This window comes from Fonsecaea nubica (genome assembly GCF_001646965.1).
Source record: "Fonsecaea nubica strain CBS 269.64 chromosome Unknown Scaff72, whole genome shotgun sequence".
Classification (NCBI taxonomy): Eukaryota; Fungi; Ascomycota; class Eurotiomycetes; order Chaetothyriales; family Herpotrichiellaceae; genus Fonsecaea; species Fonsecaea nubica.
The window spans coordinates 128178-145783 of NW_019173745.1; the positions used below are offsets into that span (position 1 = coordinate 128178).

The 17606-nt window shown below is 53.3% G+C and overlaps 8 protein-coding genes across 8 annotated transcripts; 4 read left to right on the forward strand and 4 right to left on the reverse strand.

Moving 5' to 3' along the window:
• Positions 1-623: 623 nt before the first annotated feature.
• On the forward strand, positions 624-1691 carry AYO20_08746 (hypothetical protein; the record flags this gene model as incomplete). Its single annotated transcript, XM_022647022.1, has 1 exon — positions 624-1691. The coding sequence occupies one exon, from the start codon at positions 624-626 to the stop codon at positions 1689-1691; it is 1068 nt and encodes a 355-aa protein (XP_022497038.1).
• Positions 1692-1977: 286 nt separating this feature from the next.
• AYO20_08747 (hypothetical protein) lies at positions 1978-2994 on the reverse strand (the record flags this gene model as incomplete). Its single annotated transcript, XM_022647023.1, has 1 exon — positions 1978-2994. The coding sequence occupies one exon, from the start codon at positions 2992-2994 to the stop codon at positions 1978-1980; it is 1017 nt and encodes a 338-aa protein (XP_022497039.1).
• Positions 2995-3487: 493 nt separating this feature from the next.
• Positions 3488-6175, forward strand: AYO20_08748 (hypothetical protein; the record flags this gene model as incomplete). The annotated part of the gene is made up of 5 exons (XM_022647024.1): positions 3488-3789; positions 3851-4122; positions 4184-4554; positions 4621-5366; positions 5428-6175. The coding sequence occupies 5 exons, from the start codon at positions 3488-3490 to the stop codon at positions 6173-6175; spliced, it is 2439 nt and encodes an 812-aa protein (XP_022497040.1).
• Positions 6176-7330: 1155 nt separating this feature from the next.
• AYO20_08749 (hypothetical protein) lies at positions 7331-8610 on the reverse strand (the record flags this gene model as incomplete). The annotated part of the gene is made up of 3 exons (XM_022647025.1): positions 7331-7764; positions 7822-8160; positions 8223-8610. 3 exons carry the CDS (start codon positions 8608-8610, stop codon positions 7331-7333), a joined length of 1161 nt encoding a protein of 386 aa, XP_022497041.1.
• Positions 8611-9178: 568 nt separating this feature from the next.
• Positions 9179-10853, forward strand: AYO20_08750 (hypothetical protein; the record flags this gene model as incomplete). Its single annotated transcript, XM_022647026.1, has 4 exons — positions 9179-9208; positions 9264-10522; positions 10580-10652; positions 10701-10853. The coding sequence occupies 4 exons, from the start codon at positions 9179-9181 to the stop codon at positions 10851-10853; spliced, it is 1515 nt and encodes a 504-aa protein (XP_022497042.1).
• A 468-nt stretch (positions 10854-11321) lies between these two features.
• AYO20_08751 (hypothetical protein) lies at positions 11322-12051 on the reverse strand (the record flags this gene model as incomplete). The annotated part of the gene is made up of 2 exons (XM_022647027.1): positions 11322-11900; positions 11962-12051. 2 exons carry the CDS (start codon positions 12049-12051, stop codon positions 11322-11324), a joined length of 669 nt encoding a protein of 222 aa, XP_022497043.1.
• A 757-nt stretch (positions 12052-12808) lies between these two features.
• Positions 12809-14000, reverse strand: AYO20_08752 (hypothetical protein; the record flags this gene model as incomplete). Its single annotated transcript, XM_022647028.1, has 2 exons — positions 12809-13452; positions 13640-14000. The coding sequence occupies 2 exons, from the start codon at positions 13998-14000 to the stop codon at positions 12809-12811; spliced, it is 1005 nt and encodes a 334-aa protein (XP_022497044.1).
• A 333-nt stretch (positions 14001-14333) lies between these two features.
• AYO20_08753 (hypothetical protein) lies at positions 14334-17138 on the forward strand (the record flags this gene model as incomplete). Its single annotated transcript, XM_022647029.1, has 6 exons — positions 14334-14427; positions 14481-14575; positions 14632-14738; positions 14791-15058; positions 15112-16004; positions 16052-17138. 6 exons carry the CDS (start codon positions 14334-14336, stop codon positions 17136-17138), a joined length of 2544 nt encoding a protein of 847 aa, XP_022497045.1.
• Positions 17139-17606: the final 468 nt, after the last annotated feature.

The window sequence follows — 17606 nt, forward strand, 5'->3', positions numbered from 1 at the left end:
TTGAGCTTTTAACAACGTGATAAAGCTCGAGGGTTACTTACTGCTTTAAAGTTACTTGGCGCCGCCACTTTTGCTCTAACCCTATCGGGTATGTTAGCCGAATAATCTCCACCACGGCATATGCCTAATCAATCAAGCTATTCCACTTATGACACGTACTGGCCATTCAGGAAACAGCTTGTTGTAGTGTTTGGGGTTCTCAAAGCCGCGTCACCCATTGAGCTCCGTCGTTCAGACATGGGGGATTTTGTTGCTAAAATGGCAGAAGCCAGCCAAAATCAGTGCACTTAATAGCTGGGAACGAATGGTTGATGGAGCTGTGCGGCTTCCCGGTCCGAAATTAAGGGCATCGCCGAACGAGCTCCAGCGCCACCGGGCCTAATACATTGCCTCTTGCTTCGGCAATCGCCCGACGATCGGACTCGACGAGGACGTGGAGTTATGGCTGCGGGCACCTAGTTAGTGGGCTTGCTCCATGACTTTGCTCCTCGGGAAGAGCGGACGAACCTCTGGAATAAATCTGTCCGGAATCGAATATCTGGATGTATTAAGCAGATAGTTATTTCGCTTCTGTCTATTACAGTGCCTCGGATCGTCACCTGACCGATTTACCATCGAGCACAATGGCTGACCAAATGGACGTCTGGGCCCTGACCGAATGGGGCGCCCCTCTGCAGAAAATCCGCCAGCCCGTGCCAAAGCCCACCGGCAAGGAGGTTTTGATCAAGGTCACTCATGCTGGGGTGTGCCATTCAGACCTTCATTCCGCCGATGGCTTCTACGACATCGGGGGAGGAAAGCGATTCTACGTCAAAGACCGTGGCATCAAACTGCCGATCGCCCTGGGCCATGAGATCTTGGGAGAAGTCGCCGCCGTGGGGCCAGATGCAGGGTCGATACCGCTAGGATCTCCGCAAATCGTGTATCCTTGGCTAGGTTGTGGCTCCTGTACACGGTGTACCCAAGAAGAAGACAACCTGTGCGCCGCGCAACGGGGGCTAGGGACGTTACGCAACGGTGGCTTCGCCGAGTACGTAGTGGTTCCTGATCCCAAATATCTGGTCGACCTCGGCGATCTCGACCCTGCCGTGGCATGTACCTTTGGCTGTTCTGGGATCACTACCTTCAGCGCCGTCAGTAAAGTGATGCCCTTACCGCCGGATGAACCAGTCCTCCTCATTGGCGCGGGAGGCCTAGGTTTGGCGGCAATAGCAGTGCTAAAGTCGTATGGGCATAAAAACATCATCTCGACCGACATCAGCGACCAGAAGTTGGCCAATGCGCGCGCGGCCGGAGCGACAAAGACGGTCAATACCGCCAACTCGGCCTCGGCGGCCCAGGATATTCTCGCGGCGACCAACGGGCCGGTCATTGCGGTGATTGATTTTGTGAACAACTCAAGCACCGCCAGTCTGGTCAACAGCCTGATCGCCAAAGGAGCCAAATGGGTGCAGGTCGGCGTGATGGGAGGGTCGATCGAGTTGTCGCTAGTGACCAACATCTTCAAAGGCCTTACAATCTATTCAAACATCACCGGAAACTTGGAGCATTTGCGAGACGTCGTGGAGCTGGCGAAGCAAGGAAATCTCGCGCCTGTGCCCGTCCAGAAATTGCCCTGGGACTCGGTCAATGAAGCGATGGACTTACTGAGGGCGGGCAAGATCACCGGACGAATGGTCCTTGTAAAGTGAAATAATATTGGGCGTAAAACTAGGCGAAACAACAGGAAAATATCGCACCCAGAGTCTCTTGCTAACATTTTTCCATTCGTAGATACCGGCAGAGGCAGCCACTGTGGCTATTGGTGAGATGTTGAAAATCAGTGACAATCTCTGAGTTGACATTGCCTCAAAAAGGGTGTGCTTTGGGAGGTGTCGCTCGATGGGAACCTAGCACGTTCGACCGAATTGAGCTCTGTAAAGAGGCAGGTCGAGTCAAGTCTAGCGCTCTCGCTCGACTGCTCATCACTCCAATACCTCATTTACTAGCCTTGTTCGAGGCGAACCTCTCGATCACAAAGTCTCTAATATTCGCCGCAATTTCTTCAGGCTTCTCCATTGGCGACCAATGCGCCGCCTCGACCACGACTTCCTTAAAATCAGGCAGGAGGCCTAAACCTTTGGCCGGCGTCATTATTTCCGGCTGACAGACGGCATCGTCGGAGCAAATCACAAACAGAACCGGCACCTGAATGGCCAAACGGTCCTTGGGGATGGTCAGATCTGACTCGAACTGCACATTCGACGCGGTGGCCTTGTACACCTGCAAGGCCGACTCAAACCCATCGGCCCTGAATTGCTGCAGGAAGTGCTCCTTCCATTCCGGCCGCTGGGCATATGCTTTCAACGGGACGTTCTCGTCTCCGAGGAGGAACGCGCGCATTGCGCCCGGAGTACAGAACAACGTCTTCATCCAGTCCTTTACGTCACCGTGTAACACCTGCCACATCCGCTCCAAGTTTGCATCGATGATCTCGGAAGCATCGGGCCCCAGGAAGAATTCCCAGTATGAAAACTGAGGGTAGCCCCAGGCCTGCTTTGTGAGTTCATTGACGGCGGCGAGATCGAAAGGCTCGTCCGACGGTAGCATGTATCCAGTGTTGAGTAGGACCACGCCGCTGATCAGCTCTCGCTTGTAAAGATAGAGGCGCTGGGCGACGACGCTGCCCCAGTCATGCCCGATGACGATGGTGGACTGGGATTTCTCGGCCTCCAAGATCTCGGCAAGGTCGTCTACTTGATGTTTGTACGCGTACATCTTTGTGTCTGTTGGCTTGTCGGTGCCCCCGTACCCTAAGCAGTTGGGAATGATGATCTGGTTGGGTAGATGGCCGAGTTGGGCCACCACATCTGCCCACAGCCGCGCCGAGTCTGGAAAGCCGTGAATGAAGAACAGCGTGGGATGCTGCTTGGAAGATTCACCGTGACGAGACACATAGTATGTGTATTTGAGTGAGCGCCGCGTCACAATCGTTTTCCGCTCGAAGGTGTCCATGACGTGTCTCAACCTGAAGGGGCCGAGGAGTTTTGTCTTTTGTTCCTCGAGCAGCTGTGGGATCAGTCAAACCATATGCAAGTCTGAATTGGTCGGACTCTCGACATGTGTCTGTATACGTAAGCATTATGCCGAAGGAGGATTGGTTGAGTTGTGGGTCCGGGTCTGCAAGATCTGCTCGGGCCCGGGCCGCTTTTCCATGTGGGGTACTTTTCCGGAGTGTGTCTTATGTACGATCCTCTCGGATATACATCCCATGGGGTATCAGGGGCGTCCAGATCTCGTTCTCCAGGGCTTCTCCGGCACCCCCGGGGCTATCCCACACTTCCAAAGCCATGAAGTGTCGTCCAATTTGGAAGCTGAGGCTAGGCAGCTGAACCCGGGATGATCATCGACCTCAATGTGTGAAGATATAAGACGGCTCTAGGTATTCCCACGACACGGAATCATTCGGTATTCTACCCTCCGTTCAAGAGAGAGACAAAGCTCGACCATGAAGGCCAAGAGCGATTTCAGAGTTGTGATCGGGGGCGGCAGCATTACTGGCCTCACCCTGGCCAACATGCTGCAGCTCTACGACATCGACTTTGTCGTACTCGAGGCATACGACGATATTGCTCCCCAGGTGGGCGCCAGCATTGGTCTTCTGCCGCACGGGAACAGAATCTTGGACCAGCTCGGGCTGTATCAGAAGATGTTGGAGCTGTGCCCGCCTCTGGACTCGTTCCACTTTCGCGATCAGAGGGGCAATATCATCGCCGAATTCCGCGGCATGAATAGATCTATGCATGAGAGGTGAGGGGCTGCACCATGGCCAGAAAGAATTGACACCGCGTCTAACTCGACGACGACCTAGGCACGGCTATCCCATCATATTTTTGGATCGGCAAATGGTCCTCCGTGTCCTCTACGAGAACATACGGGACAAATCCAAAATTTTGACCAACAAACGGGTCCGGGATGTGGACATGTCGGATGATGGAGTTGCGGTCACGACGACCGACAACTCGGTCTACAGGGGTGACATCCTGGTCGGGGCCGATGGCATCCACAGTCAGGTGAGAAATGAAATGTGGAGGATCGCCAACAAGTCCTCTCCGGGCTGGATTCCATCCGACGAGCACGACTGTGAGCCTAACCGCCCGCCCCTGCTCCCTCGTCGGTACGCACTAATGCGTCGAGAAACCAGGTGTTCCCTGCGACTATGGATGTGTATTTGGCATATCCAACCCCTGCAACGGGATTGAGCCTGGCGCGTCCAACTCGGTGTTCAAGAAGCATGAATCCTACATCATCAACGGCGGCCCGGAAGGCCGTGTGTACTGGTTCTATTTCTTCAAGTTGGCGCAGCGCGCCTACGGCAGCGACATTCCAGTCTACACGGACGCGGACCGAGATAAGGTGCTCGCGCTGCGAGAAAACGACGACATCACGCCCAACCTGAAATTCAAGGAGATCCTGGCCCAGAGGATCACGTCGGTCCTGGTGCCGCTCCAGGAGTACGTCTTTCGAAAATGGTATTTCAAGCGCATCATCACCATCGGCGACGCCGCACACAAGGTAATGCAATGCGTATGAGGCTTGTTTCAGCCCGAGCTCGTCTTGCTAACCAAGGGGGTGTTCTAGTTCCATCCCATTGCCGGCCATGGTGGTAACGCTTGTATCGAATCCGCGGCCACTTTGGTCAACGCACTGCGGGATGAGCTGGCAAAAGCCCGACCCGGGAAGCCGACCCTGGCCCAGATTGAACACGCCTTTGCCCATACCGAAAGAGTCCGACAGGAGCGGACCGAGACACTCAAGTGCCATTCTCACGAGCAGCAGAGAACCGAGCTCCTCGACACGCCTCTCCATTCCTTCATCGCCTTCCATCTCCTGCCCTTGACAAATGTCGAGGATGTCACCTTCAACTTTTCCCGCAACATGCCACTTGCGGAAAAGCTCAGCAGCCCCAAGATGACCCCGGTCCCGAGACTCGTGCCCTACAAGGATGAACTCCTCGGCACCCCGTTCCCCAGGGGAGCAAAGAAATGGTACTTTATCGCCTTCTACCTGCTTATTGGCGCACTCGTGCATTACGGCATGTGGGTGCGGTCGGCGCATTACGATCTGGGAAGGCACTTTGGAAGCATCCTGACGACAGGGCGGTTTTCGTACGATCCCGGATTCCCTCTCAAGCGCACATATACTCACATCAAGCCCATTGACGACTACCTGACGTTCCTCGCCGTGGCGTACATGCCCGCTGTCAACAACTGGGACCTGAGCTTCGCGACATTGCATACGTACTTTCTCGGGATGCTGGTTCAGCCCATAGCGGTGTGGTCGGTCGAAGCGTACCGGAAGCGAAACGCGCTGACACCCATCACATTGTGAGTATACGCTCAGGACAAAAATTTTACTTGGAATTCCTCGGCTTACCCATTTATCTAGCATCACAGTGTGGTTCACCCTGGTCCAGTACGCCGGCGTGGGAATCTACATGCCCATCTACTATGCCGCCTATACGTATATCTCTGAGCCGGAAACGTACTGGTGGCCACTCAACCGAGAGGTCCCGATTCAACATGCGTCCTCGCTGATGTGGGCAGTCTTGATCGGTTATGCCCTTCCAACCGTCCTCATGTACGTGCCGTGGAAGGACCCCAGCACAATTCAAATCTTCGAGTCTCTTTGGCAGCCGTCCCCCGTGTTTGTACCGCTCATCTGCGGTGTTCTGGGATATATTTGTGTCAAGAGACACAACATTGTCCAGGTCTCGCGGAAAGCCAACGAGCCGTTTCCGGACATCCCGTACTTGAAGAGCCTTTACTTCGTCACGGGCGTGCTGGGCGCCGTGCTCCACGTCTATTCTCTCAGCAAGATTTTCTTCTCGCCGGACCTGAGCTTAGCATCGGTCTTCTGGCCCGATTTTTCTGCCCAGCCAAAGGACCTGACGGAGGGACTGAAGAGCCTGTTCTTGGCTGATTTCTGGGGTTTCCAAATCGCGTCGTATGCTTGGCTTTGTATGGCGGTCTGGGATATCAAGCGGATGGGCCGCACCACCGTCGACTTCGGGGCGGCCTCGGCTCTCATCGCCCTGGGCAGCCTCATCATCGGCCCCGGTGCCACCATGTCGGCGGTGTGGTACTGGAGAGAGATTGCCATGTCCAAAACGACCTTTGCCACAGGTCTCAACTGATGGAATGGGGAGACGTCGAGGAACTCGCCCGTTCCAAAACCCCCCACACCCAACGAGACTCTATGGGCAAAAAAACTCCTGGACAGACTGGGGAGTATTGTCGGTCTAGAATTAGACATTGTGTCAACGGCGCAGGTCGAGTCTTGACATCGTCCACGCCAGTGGAAGTAGGAACTTATGGAGCAATTTAGAGCAAAGAGAAATGTCGTTGCTAGAAGGCGTGGTTTGTGAGCACTTGCCATGAAACCAAGCGAGGCCAAACGAGGGCGTTGTTACCCTTCAGCTCTAATACGTCTTCAACCCTTCCAATCCCCAGCCGTGTTTATCATTGAACTAAGCAATAATTCCCTCCCACACTATGAGTAGATCTCTATCAATGTACTCTCATTTACGTGTGATATGATCTACCTTTGAAAGTACACTCTCCCAACAGTTCCCCAAACAGTTCAAGTATCTTGGAACTTCCTAGGCACTAGCCACTCCAAATTGCCAAATTGCCGCCTGGGGCCGCTCCACGCGCACTCTTCAGTCCATCCTTTTGGAATGTTTTCCTGAGCTTCAACGTTTGCTCTTCTCAAGTGTCTGAACGTCGGCGCCAGAGTCATATTGAGTCTTAATCATTGGTAGGCGCGTCATTCTGGCCAGATTTCTGCTCAGCGATGATGCAAGCTATAGTCACTGGCAGCTTCTATCAAGTTGATGCCCTGGCTTGTTTGCTGCCTACGTGGATTTGTTCATAGTTCTTTTATGCCTAATTTGATCAACGATGCCACTGTGCAAGTATTGTGCATTGCCAATAACCTTCCTGAGAGTCTCTTGATGGGAAGCAGATTGATACATTCCTCCCCAGCATTCTACATAGTTCGATAAGGAGCTTGTTGTTGCCCTAACCCTATTGGAAAGGTTAGCCGAATGATTTGTCGCCGCAGGGTGCGCTAGCCTGGCTAGATAGAGTTTCGACCCACAAGGCTATACCATTTGTGGCATTCGTCTTGAGCTTGCATTTTCCAACCTGTCGGGTCCACATATATCTTTGCTTCTCGCAACACCAACTCCAGGAAATCGATGGAACAACCCTTCATTGTACGCTAGATTTGCGGCTCGGTACTATTGAGCCATGCGAAAGACGTGAAAGGAATTTGGTGCTCTCCTCGTTCACTGAGGTCTGAATGTCAGACCTGCTTCCATTTTCGTCTCTTGCTGTGCCCCTTGTTCTATTGCAGGTTGGAAGTCTTCCAGAAAGGTCCACCTGATTCGTTGGTCCAACTTGTCCTTTTTCCAATCATTCAGAGTTCCATCGGGGAAGAATTTGAACCCGCTATTCGGTTCTAGAGGCGCACAGTCGTGGGCAATAATGACCAAGATGTTCTTCGCTGCGTCGAACTCCTGCATGTGATGAATCGTCTTTTCTGCCTCTTGGTAATCTTGGGGGAAGTTGGGCGCCATCTTGTAATATTCTTCAACCGCCAAGTTATGGCGATGCAAATTTTGAAACACACTCCCCGGGCAGACTGATCTGCCTAGGATAGGTTTGGTGGGAAAGACCTGTTTGGGAAGTGGAAGATACTGGTTGGGTCTCCATTGTCCACCTTTATCAAGGTATCAGACGGCTTCCGAGTCGATGTTGAGGGATATTCTACACTTACCGTGGTGACATGTGTCTCCGCCCATAAAGACAAAGGTATCGTCTTCCCCTCCAGTCCCTTTGGAGACGCGAGCAAGACCGCAGACATGACCGATAGCATGACCAGGCGCATCTAGCAGATAAAAACTACCGTCGTCGAAGTAATCAATGGCCTTGAATTGACCCAATTTCAGGCGTGCGTCAAATTCCAGCTCAACCAGCTCTCGCCCTGCCCAATCCGATTCCAGCAGGTGGCTGTCCTTGTTTGTCGGATACCCCGGTAGCAGACCGCTTTTAAACCCTGGACCTACGATTAGATTGACACTGGATGGAAAGGTCTCCATGTTGCCAATGTGGTCAACTGCAAACGGGTGATGGTCGTCAGCATCACGGCCATGCCACAACAGAAAAGCTACTACACACAGTGCCAATGCGACCAAATCACCGCTTCAATGCTTCCCGTTGAAGTTGCATTTGCCTCCAAGATCTCTGCAACGTCCTTTTCCACTTTGAAATGCCAGCCGGGTGCAGACATCATGCCGACGATGGATGGAGAGAGGTTCTCAAGGTCTTTGCGGGTGCCGAGGTCATACAGCACTTTGCGGCCGGAGGGATGCTCAATGAGGAAGGAATAGGCTGGACAGAAAAGGTCGTCATGCCCGATAATCTTCGGGCCCATTTGCAAGCTCAAGGGAACTTTGATGGTGGTGGTGGTATCGATGATCTTCACGCTGACCGTAGCACCGGAAGGGATGTTCAAAGGCGGTGCTTGTACAGCCGCCACCAGAGGTTCTTCTTCTGAGGACGACATGGTGGGTGTTGGTGTTGTTCTTGTCGATGTCGAATGGTTGGGAGAGAGGTGGCGAACCGATAAAAGGGGAGGATAGCCAAGCGAAGTTGGGATGTGGATATCAGAATCACGAGGCACTCCGTGACCAACCCTCCTTTCAGGTATAGCCAGTCTCAGTCCTACTTGCGTGGGGAAGAAATATGGAGTATACGCGGGATAGCCAGGCTGGGACGGCAATGCTCGAACGTTGCCTGACTTGTGCTTCGGTGAACGCCGCAACACTGATACCCACAGTCGAGGAGAAGAAGGCACGTTCGGGGCCTCCGGCCCAAGAGGCTCGAGAGACCCAAATTTTCATGACCCATGCGAGTCTCGACCACGAATAATGCCCAAGTGGCATGAAATTCCTCCTATGCTTCGGTGAAAACGGCAGCGCGAGTTGATGGCCGACGATTCATCCATCCCGGCCTTCGGTGCCCGGCGTATCTGGCTTCTATCATCTATAACAATCTCTGGACCTGCCTCAGTCGAGTGATGCCGGTCAAATCACAAGAGCGAAAGAACCAACAGCACAACCAACGTCGCAACCATGATTGCAACAACGCGCTACAATCTCACGGTACGTGGTCGCCTTTTAATGTGTCGTGAACGTGGTTGATTGACTCGTCGTGCAGATTGTCCTGTTCGTGGCCTTGAGTGCCTTGACCTACGGATATGCCTTTTCTGTATTCTCCACCTCCATTGGCCAGGCAGGATTCTACAAGTACTTCAACCTCGACCTCGAAGGACCCGGGGCTGCCTATACCAACTCCATCCTCGGCGCCATCAATTCTCTCTTCTCGGCCGGGGCGGCCTTTGGCGCTCTTTCCGTAGCATGGCTACCCGACTGGATGGGCCGCAGGTTCACGATCGTTTTCGCGGCCGCGCTCTCGCTCGTCGGTGGCGCGCTTGTGACTGGCAGTGTGAACATTCCGATGTTGGTGGTTGTGCGATTCCTGCATGGTCTCGGGGTCGGCCAGTGCATCACCATCACTCCCATCTATCTGTCGGAAGTTGCGCCGCCGCAGCAGAGGGGCTTTCTCACCGGCCAGAACGCTGTGGCCTTGGTGTTCGGTTATCTTCTGTCTGCCTGGGTGGGGTACGGGACGTACTTTGCCAGCAATGAGATGTTTGCCTGGAGGTTCCCGCTGTCGTTGTCGTGTCTGTTCCCGTTGATCCTGCTCATCGGTTCTCCATGGATCCCCGAATCGCCGCGATGGCTGATCTGGAAGGACCGCTTGGAAGAGGCCTGGAAGATCACGGAGCAGCTGCATTTCGATCCAAACGACCCATCCCAGCGCCAGGCCAAAGAAGAATTCTATCAGATGCGCATGCAGATTCAGTACGATCGCGCCGCCGACCTGTCCCTGTCGTACATGTTCAAGAAACCCAGCCTGCGCCGACGCCTTCTCCTTGGTTGCGGAGTGCTTCTAGGTTCACAGTCGTGTGGTCCACTGGTCATCAACAACTACGGCGTGGTGCTGTACCAAGGCCTGGGAATGACCGGGAGCATGCCTCTGCTCATGTATGCCCTTTACATTGTCGTCGGCCTGTTTTTCAACATCGTCTCATCGCTGATCATGGACAAAGTCGGCCGACGGAAGCTATTCCTGGGTGGCTGGACCGGCACGACAGTCACGTTGAGTTGCGAGACGGCGCTCGTGGCGAGCTTCGCAGGCACGGACAACAAGGGTGGGAATGCTGCCGCCGTCTTCTTCCTCTTCGCATTCGTGACCATGTACGGCTTGTGCATTGATGGGACTGCGTACGTGTACTGCGCTGAGGTCTTTCCCACCATGTATCGTGCCAAAGGCATGGCACTCGGACTGTTTGTGTATTACGCTGCCTCGATCGCATATCTCACCCCTGCCGCCACGGCCATCGAGAATATCGGGTAAGGACCCCCCAGCATGTTGAGAGTGGAACACCAAGACACTAACGGGGCGCACAGGTGGAAGTTCTACTTGGTTTTCATCTCTTGCTCCTTCGTCGCAGTGGTTCTCACGTACTTTTTCGTGCCCGAGGTAAGTTGCCATCCGAAATCAGTTTTGCGGGAAGCTGACTATGACCAGACCGCTGGCCTATCGCTAGAGGAAGTCAACGAACTCTTTGGTGAGAAAGTCTTGGTGAACTTGACCCACGCCTCGGAAGCAGAAAGGAACGATATTGATAGAGCGATCGAAGAGAAGCAGGGGGTGGTGACAGAAACCATCGAGAAAGCATAGTAGAGCAAACTACTGGATATGGGATCTCTGGCCAGCACAGTCCTATCGCATCCAGTCGAGCTGGTCACACACTGTAAATAGTTGTACGAATTCCACCCTGCACTGAACTGGGCATTGGTGCTGTAGCTACTTGTATAGGACAGCCTCTCTTTCAAGTGTTGGCTCAAGTCTCTTTCACGCTCAATTTACGCAAAGGGGCGTTCCGGAACTACGAAAGGAAGTCAGTTGTCGGCTACTAGAGCACGGAGGGAAGAGTTGACAAGGAAACTTCAGGATTTAGAGTCTGCCGTGCGGATTTTGAGGAAACTGAGGAGGCAGTGTCGGGAATTCGATGCGGTCTTTATCCAAGTCCATGCAAAGGTGCCGAGGAAAAGGGTTCAATCGACATGGAAAAACACACTAGATAAGAGTCTTAGTAAATCTTCTTCGCATGCCGCCGCAATGTCTTACTGGAGTACAGACACACGACTACGCTCTTGGGAGACATGGTGGACCAGTGTCCGAGAACATGCCACAGACTTGAACAGAATCTCCAAGTGACAGTTTCTGCAACCCTGTCAATAGCTCTTCTGCTTCTTGATCCTCCTTGCCCAAGCTCGGTATCTGAGAAGCTGCACGCTTCCAAGTCATGTACTTGCGGAGCTCCTTGTCCTCAGGCAGGACTTTTGTCCATTCTGGCTCGTCCACATCGAACCCTGCTTGTCTATAGAGTTCATCCTTGCAGAAGATCCTCCAAGCATCACTCGCATATTTCCCAACACCCTTTAAATGAGCCACCTCCGATTCAACGGTGATCTTCCCGTTATATGACTTTAGATATATAACGCCGGCTTTGGGCGGCTGAGATAGCCAGTCTTTCGCCAAATCAATGACCCATCCGGCTCGACGATGTAATCCCAGGTCCTGGAAGAATAAGACAGTCTCATCGTATTTGGCTCGTGCAAGATGTTCCGGGTCTGGAAATTGTAGAAAAAAGCGTCGGGCTGCAGGGATGGCGCGCTCGCCTCGAGTTCTATTGAGGAAAATACAAAGAACCAGCAGTTGAAACTGAGACAAACCATCGGTTCAGTCATTGGGTGAGACTTGACAACGTTGGGCGCAGTCTTACCGGGTGGTCAGCGTATTCCTCTTCTGCGAGTCCATAGTGCTGCGTTGATTCTGGCATTGGTCTTGCCGACGGAGGTTGAATCAGATTCATTTTAGAAGATATGGCGGCTGTTATCGGTACTCAGATACTGCCAGGAGAGTGTACTGAGCACTAACGGTAGCCAGGCTCAAAGCCAGCGCAACATTTGCCATATATATAGCTGGGCCTTTCCTCAGTGCACGTGTGACAAATTAATGGGCGGCTAGGTATTCGATCTCACTGGCCAACGCATGCGAAGTGCTCTCGAGGCTGAGCAATGTCTCCGAAATAGCGGTGCATTATGCGGGCTTCTTGTATGAATAAAATGCTGTACAGAGCAACGCGTCTCTGCAGAGGGGGAATGCGACTCTCTACAGAGATTTAGCAGAGTATCGAGTTCACCGTGCCGTTTATTGTCTGTTGCCAGTCTGATGTTTTGTCTCGCATGTGTCTGTCACCTTTCAAGGTACGTCGAGCTTTAAGACCGGTTGCGAGGCGATGAGAGGAACGACAAAGTCGAAAATGGAGTCATTGATGAATTGAAACTGCATTGTCGGTGGTATGCAGTAGCAAAAAAATCTTGCCGTTAAGGCACTTGTGTTCCTATCTCGGGAAAAGTTTCAGACGGCTCTCGAGCGGGTCAAAGACAAGAAGCACTACGAGCTGGCAATAGAGGTTCTGCAAAATCCAGGGTGTGGCGACCAAGTGTCAGGCACCCGTTTGTCCTCCGATGCACAATCTCCCGGCGCCAGAATGTGCAGATTGAAAAACTTTTGTGCCAGATGCGAATATATAACGCGATAGCAAGAGTAAATCAAAGATCCAACATTCAGTGAAGTGACTTCTTCCGGCCTCTTCCACTCTGTTGCTTCGGTGTTATTACTGCCTTCTTCCCTTTGGGACACTTGCTTCTCCTTTTGGCGCCTTTGGTTCTGCGATGGCCTTCTGGAATTTTGACGCGAAGCGTAATCTTGAGCAGACCGACTCGCAGTCGTATGCGAGTGGTGTTGCCGGCGGGGAGAGCAAAAGATCGGCTTGCGTCAAGTGCTGTGAGCGTTCGACAGCGGTGTGTCGCCCTAACGTGTAGAATTAACGTGGAGGGCAGGAACGTCTGCCGCGTGGATATGGTGTAGGAGCTACAAGGTGTCTCCGGGAACGCTGAGTGAGCGGGAGGCTTAAGGTCAGCACCGTTTCCCAACATCCGCCTAATGGCGTGGATGGACAAGCTCCAAAAGTAGCCGGCGTTGATCACTGTACTCTTGAAAATCGCGAGAAATGCGCTTTTCGGCATCGGGTCGGTGGTCACCCCGCCAGTCCTCGTGCATTTCCGCAAGATCGGTTGGTCCAACGCTGCATCCTTGAGTCGGAGAATCATTTCATCCTCGCCGGCCGGAATGGCCTGCTGACGTAGGTCGGCGAGAGTGTCGTACCCAAATATGGCACCATCGGCAATTGCCAACTGGACCAGGAGACCTGCGTCGTTGTAGATAGAATAGCCCTGTGTGATCCTTGGGCACCGCTCCGACGCTGGACCACATCACAATGTCAACACGTGAAGGAACAGCGGACGCGGAGAGAGTGCTCGAAGGACCTAAGGCACTTGAGTCACGTTCTCAGGATCGCGGTTGTTTTGCACGCGGGGCTGATCGACCTTGTATACTAGTCTCCAGTTCCGGTCGTCTTCTGTGCCATCGACACATTGCAGGATCAGCTCGACGTCCTTGGAAAGTTAGCTCCTGCCACACATGGTGCCGGCCCATGGTGGTCGGCGTAAAAGCACAAGGAGTTCGGCCTTCGTCGGTCATGAAGTAACAGTGGACGGAGCGAGGAGAGACAGCCGCTGGAGGCTGCAGGATTCGAAAGAGAAGATTGTAGCCTGGACGCTCAGAGGCGAGCGGGACTCCATTTTGTATCCAGGGTCGGCGAGTCGACGAGAGAGGGGGGAAGCAGCCGTCCTCAGGTCTGGAAGTCAAGACCACTTCGTAGGGATCCAGAAATGGAGCCCCCTGGACCGTCGCCATTATGGAACTCATCTTAGGACAGGGCGTACCAGGGGGACTGCGACCGTCGCCGCGAGGGTGCGTGAGGGCGTGAGTAGGAGGGTGAGAAGAAAGCGAGACTTAAATGCGGCACCGTCTGCGTGAGCGCGCCGACAGCTCGGAGCAGTTCGACCATTCCTTGTGTTGCGAAATTGCCAAGCCCTCGATGATTCGGCTGCGCGACTGAACCGAGTTTCACCCCATATCTCCAACGCGTCTCCTATACTTGTTCTTCGCTACCTGACTTGCGATCATCACATATCCAGTCTTCGCAATCACTTTCTCCACTAGTTCAGTGTGCGATCGACTCTCACCATGGCAGATTATGACCGGCGACGACGGGGTGGTGGTGGTGGCGGAGGAGGTGGAGGAGGAGGACACTTCAACAACAGAAAAAGAAGATACAGAGGTAGTTGATCCTTCCTTGTGTCCGATGACCATTCCATTCTGATGATTTTCCAGAGGATGACTACGAAGATCGTCGTCCACAGCGCCGCCGCTACGAGGAGCCACTTGCGGTGACTCTGCGCAAACAAGTGCTGTCCATCGCAGAAAGTGTAAGCCTCGTGTGCTGCTGGATTGTTCACCCACCCAAGTGCTGACAAAACGGTAGCCTGTCCGAAAAGCAGAAGATGAAGCTGCAACGATCGCAAAGACTCTAGCGGCGAACTACTTTGATACCGATCTCACTTCGGGGTTCTTGGAGCTCGTGGTGCAGTTGTAAGGCTTGCTCCCACCATCTCTTCATCTGCGATCTATCTGACCATTGCAGGCCCATCGAACAACCCCTGAAGATTCCCTTTGTCGCGGCCGTCCTCCTTCTAGCCAATGTGCAGAAACCCGAGTTTACGTCTGAAGTCTTGGTCAAAGTCGGAGAGGCCTTACAAAAACAACTGAATATTGGCGCATGGCGTGAAGTCAAGCTGTATCTGCGCCTTCTCGGTTGCCTTCAGGGCATGTTTGAGGGAGATGGCATTTTTCCATTGCTTGAAGAACTCTTCTCCCGCGCAGCCGACTTGCAAATGAAGTCTTCCGAAGACGTAAGCTTTTTGACGGTGCTGTCTCTGAACCCTGCACTAACCCAGCAAAACAGTCCTTGGGCCTCGAACTTGTCAAGGTTATCTTGATGACACTTCCATACGCCATGGCATCTTCGGCAACGGGTTTCGAGAATCAGGCCAATGCTCTGCTGGAGAAAACAGATATCATTGCCTCGACTGCCCATCCTCTCGAGTCGCTGGTCGATCCATTCCCGAACCGCGAAGTCGGAGCGCCTGCTGGTTCCGAGAGTGCTCTTGCGCTGCTTCAAAGACACATGCAAGACGAGGCCAAGAATGCTTGGGAGTTGGCCTGTCTGCCTCGGCCGTGGAAAGGGCAGCGCTCGTCTGAAGAGGAGGATGCATTGGGTGGGGCGCAGAAACACCAGTTCCCGACCGTGACTGTCCCAGAGACTGTTCCAAATGGCCCTCGGCCACTTTTCCCGGAGATTTATTTCTCAGTCTATCGCGAACAAGATATTGAGACGGTCCCTCCTGTGTCTGATCCCGCGGCACTCCTGATTCGAGACGCTTTGTCCGACACAATCAACGTCCTCGACTTCAATCGAGCGGTGGCCGCCAAATTTCTGATCGATGTCGACTGTTACTTTGCGCCGGATACCTTTGTGAAAAGGGCCACGCCATTTGACAAGTTGCGGGAGGTCGCCGGGGACAAGGCAACCTGGAAACCAGAGGATGTTGTTGTGGACGCGGCATTTTCTCAGCTGCTACAGTTGCCTGGCCCTGAGCATAAGTTGGTGTACTATCATTCGGTGCTCACTGAAGCATGCAAGCTCGCGCCCGCTGCGGTTGCACCAAGTCTGGGACGGGCAATCCGCTTTTTATACAGGAACGTGGACAAGATGGATCTGGAACTCTCTCAGCGCTTCCTGGACTGGTTTGCCCATCATCTCAGTAACTTCGGTTTCACGTGGAAATGGACTGAATGGTATGCTGCGACCCCTGCCACTGCCTTGAATCTTCTAACTGTCTTAGGGTCGATGATGTCAATCTACCTGACGTACACCCAAGAAAGGCTTTTATTATGGACGCCTTGGACAAAGAGATCCGACTCAGCTTTTCGAAGCGCATCAAGGGGACCCTACCAGAACCTTATCAAGCCCTGATCTCGGAAGCTAAAGAAAAGGACGTGCCTGATTTCAAATACGACGATGAATCCACGCCCTTTGCTGCCGAAGGAAAGGAAGTTGCGCAATTGATCCGACGCAAAGCCACCAGCGAGGAATTCGATCCCATCCTGGAAAGAGTGGAAGAAGAAGCAGCAGCGTCAGGACTGTCCGACCCTTCTGTTGTATCGACGGATGTCTTTGTTACTTCGATGTGCTGGATCGGATCCAAATCGTTGTCTCACGCTCTAGCTTGCATTGAACGGTGCAAAGAGCGTCTGTTGGCGATAAGTGCTACCAGCCCCGCCTGCAGGAAGCAAATCATCACCTCCGTCGTGGACTACTGGAAAGATCAACGTGGCATCGGAACTATCCTCGTTGACAAATTACTCAACTACCAAATCTTGACCCCCGAGAGTGTTATTGAGTGGGCGCTTATTGACCATGTCTCCCGCGGCACACTCCTCGCCACCACATGGTGTTACGAACTTGTCAGCAACACAACTCGCAAAGTAGCCGGGCGGGTTCGCAGCATCGTGGCCGCCGTCCGCTCGCCTGGTCTCTCGGACGAACAGAGGTCGGAACTCCAGCAAACATTGAGTCGCGAACTCGAGACCATGAAGTCGCTTTTTGCCACGATCGAAGACGCGGTGGTAAGCATCAGGGACGGGAATCAAGACGAGATGATGGAGAGTTCTGATGCGTTACGTGCCGAAGACGAGGAATTGCTGAAGGCGTGGGGTGGGCGATGGGCCAGGGTATTCCATCGAAAATACGCGGTAGAAGAGAGTTGGGTTCGGGATGAATTAGCGAAGCCACTGCCAGTAGCGGCAGAGAAGCCCACTGAGGATGAGGTGATGAAGACGGACGAGACGGAGAATGGGGCGAATGGTGTGGCGGCGGTGGTAGGCGCTGGAGAGAATGGAGCAGCAGATGCCGCCGATGGAATTGAATAGATGTGGCACAGGGGTTCAATCTCACAATCTTGGGAGGGCGGAATCTCCTTGGGAAGTTTTGTCCGGGCGGGTGTCCAGGTCTTGGACATCCAGTGTGTGGAAGCCCATGGGAGGAAGACGAAAGTGCCTCGAGCCGCATCCTGGTGAAGCAGGAAGGAAAGAAAGACTGTCACCATCATTCGTTCTTCTACATACAAGATTCGGCCTCTGGAACTGTCACGACTGTCAAGGAGGAAAGGAAAACTGTACACCAACTAGCCTAACTACAGATGATTTTTGCACCTTTCTTGTATCACGTTGTTTTACCATGACAATGGCGATGGCGATGGCGATGGCGATGGCGATGGCAATGCAGAGAGACATACAAGACATACAATAGCTATGTAGCTGCAGCGGAACAACCCGTTAACCGTGAGACTAAGCCCGTGCCCTTCAACCCCTTAGCCGACGCCACCGACAAACCCTCTG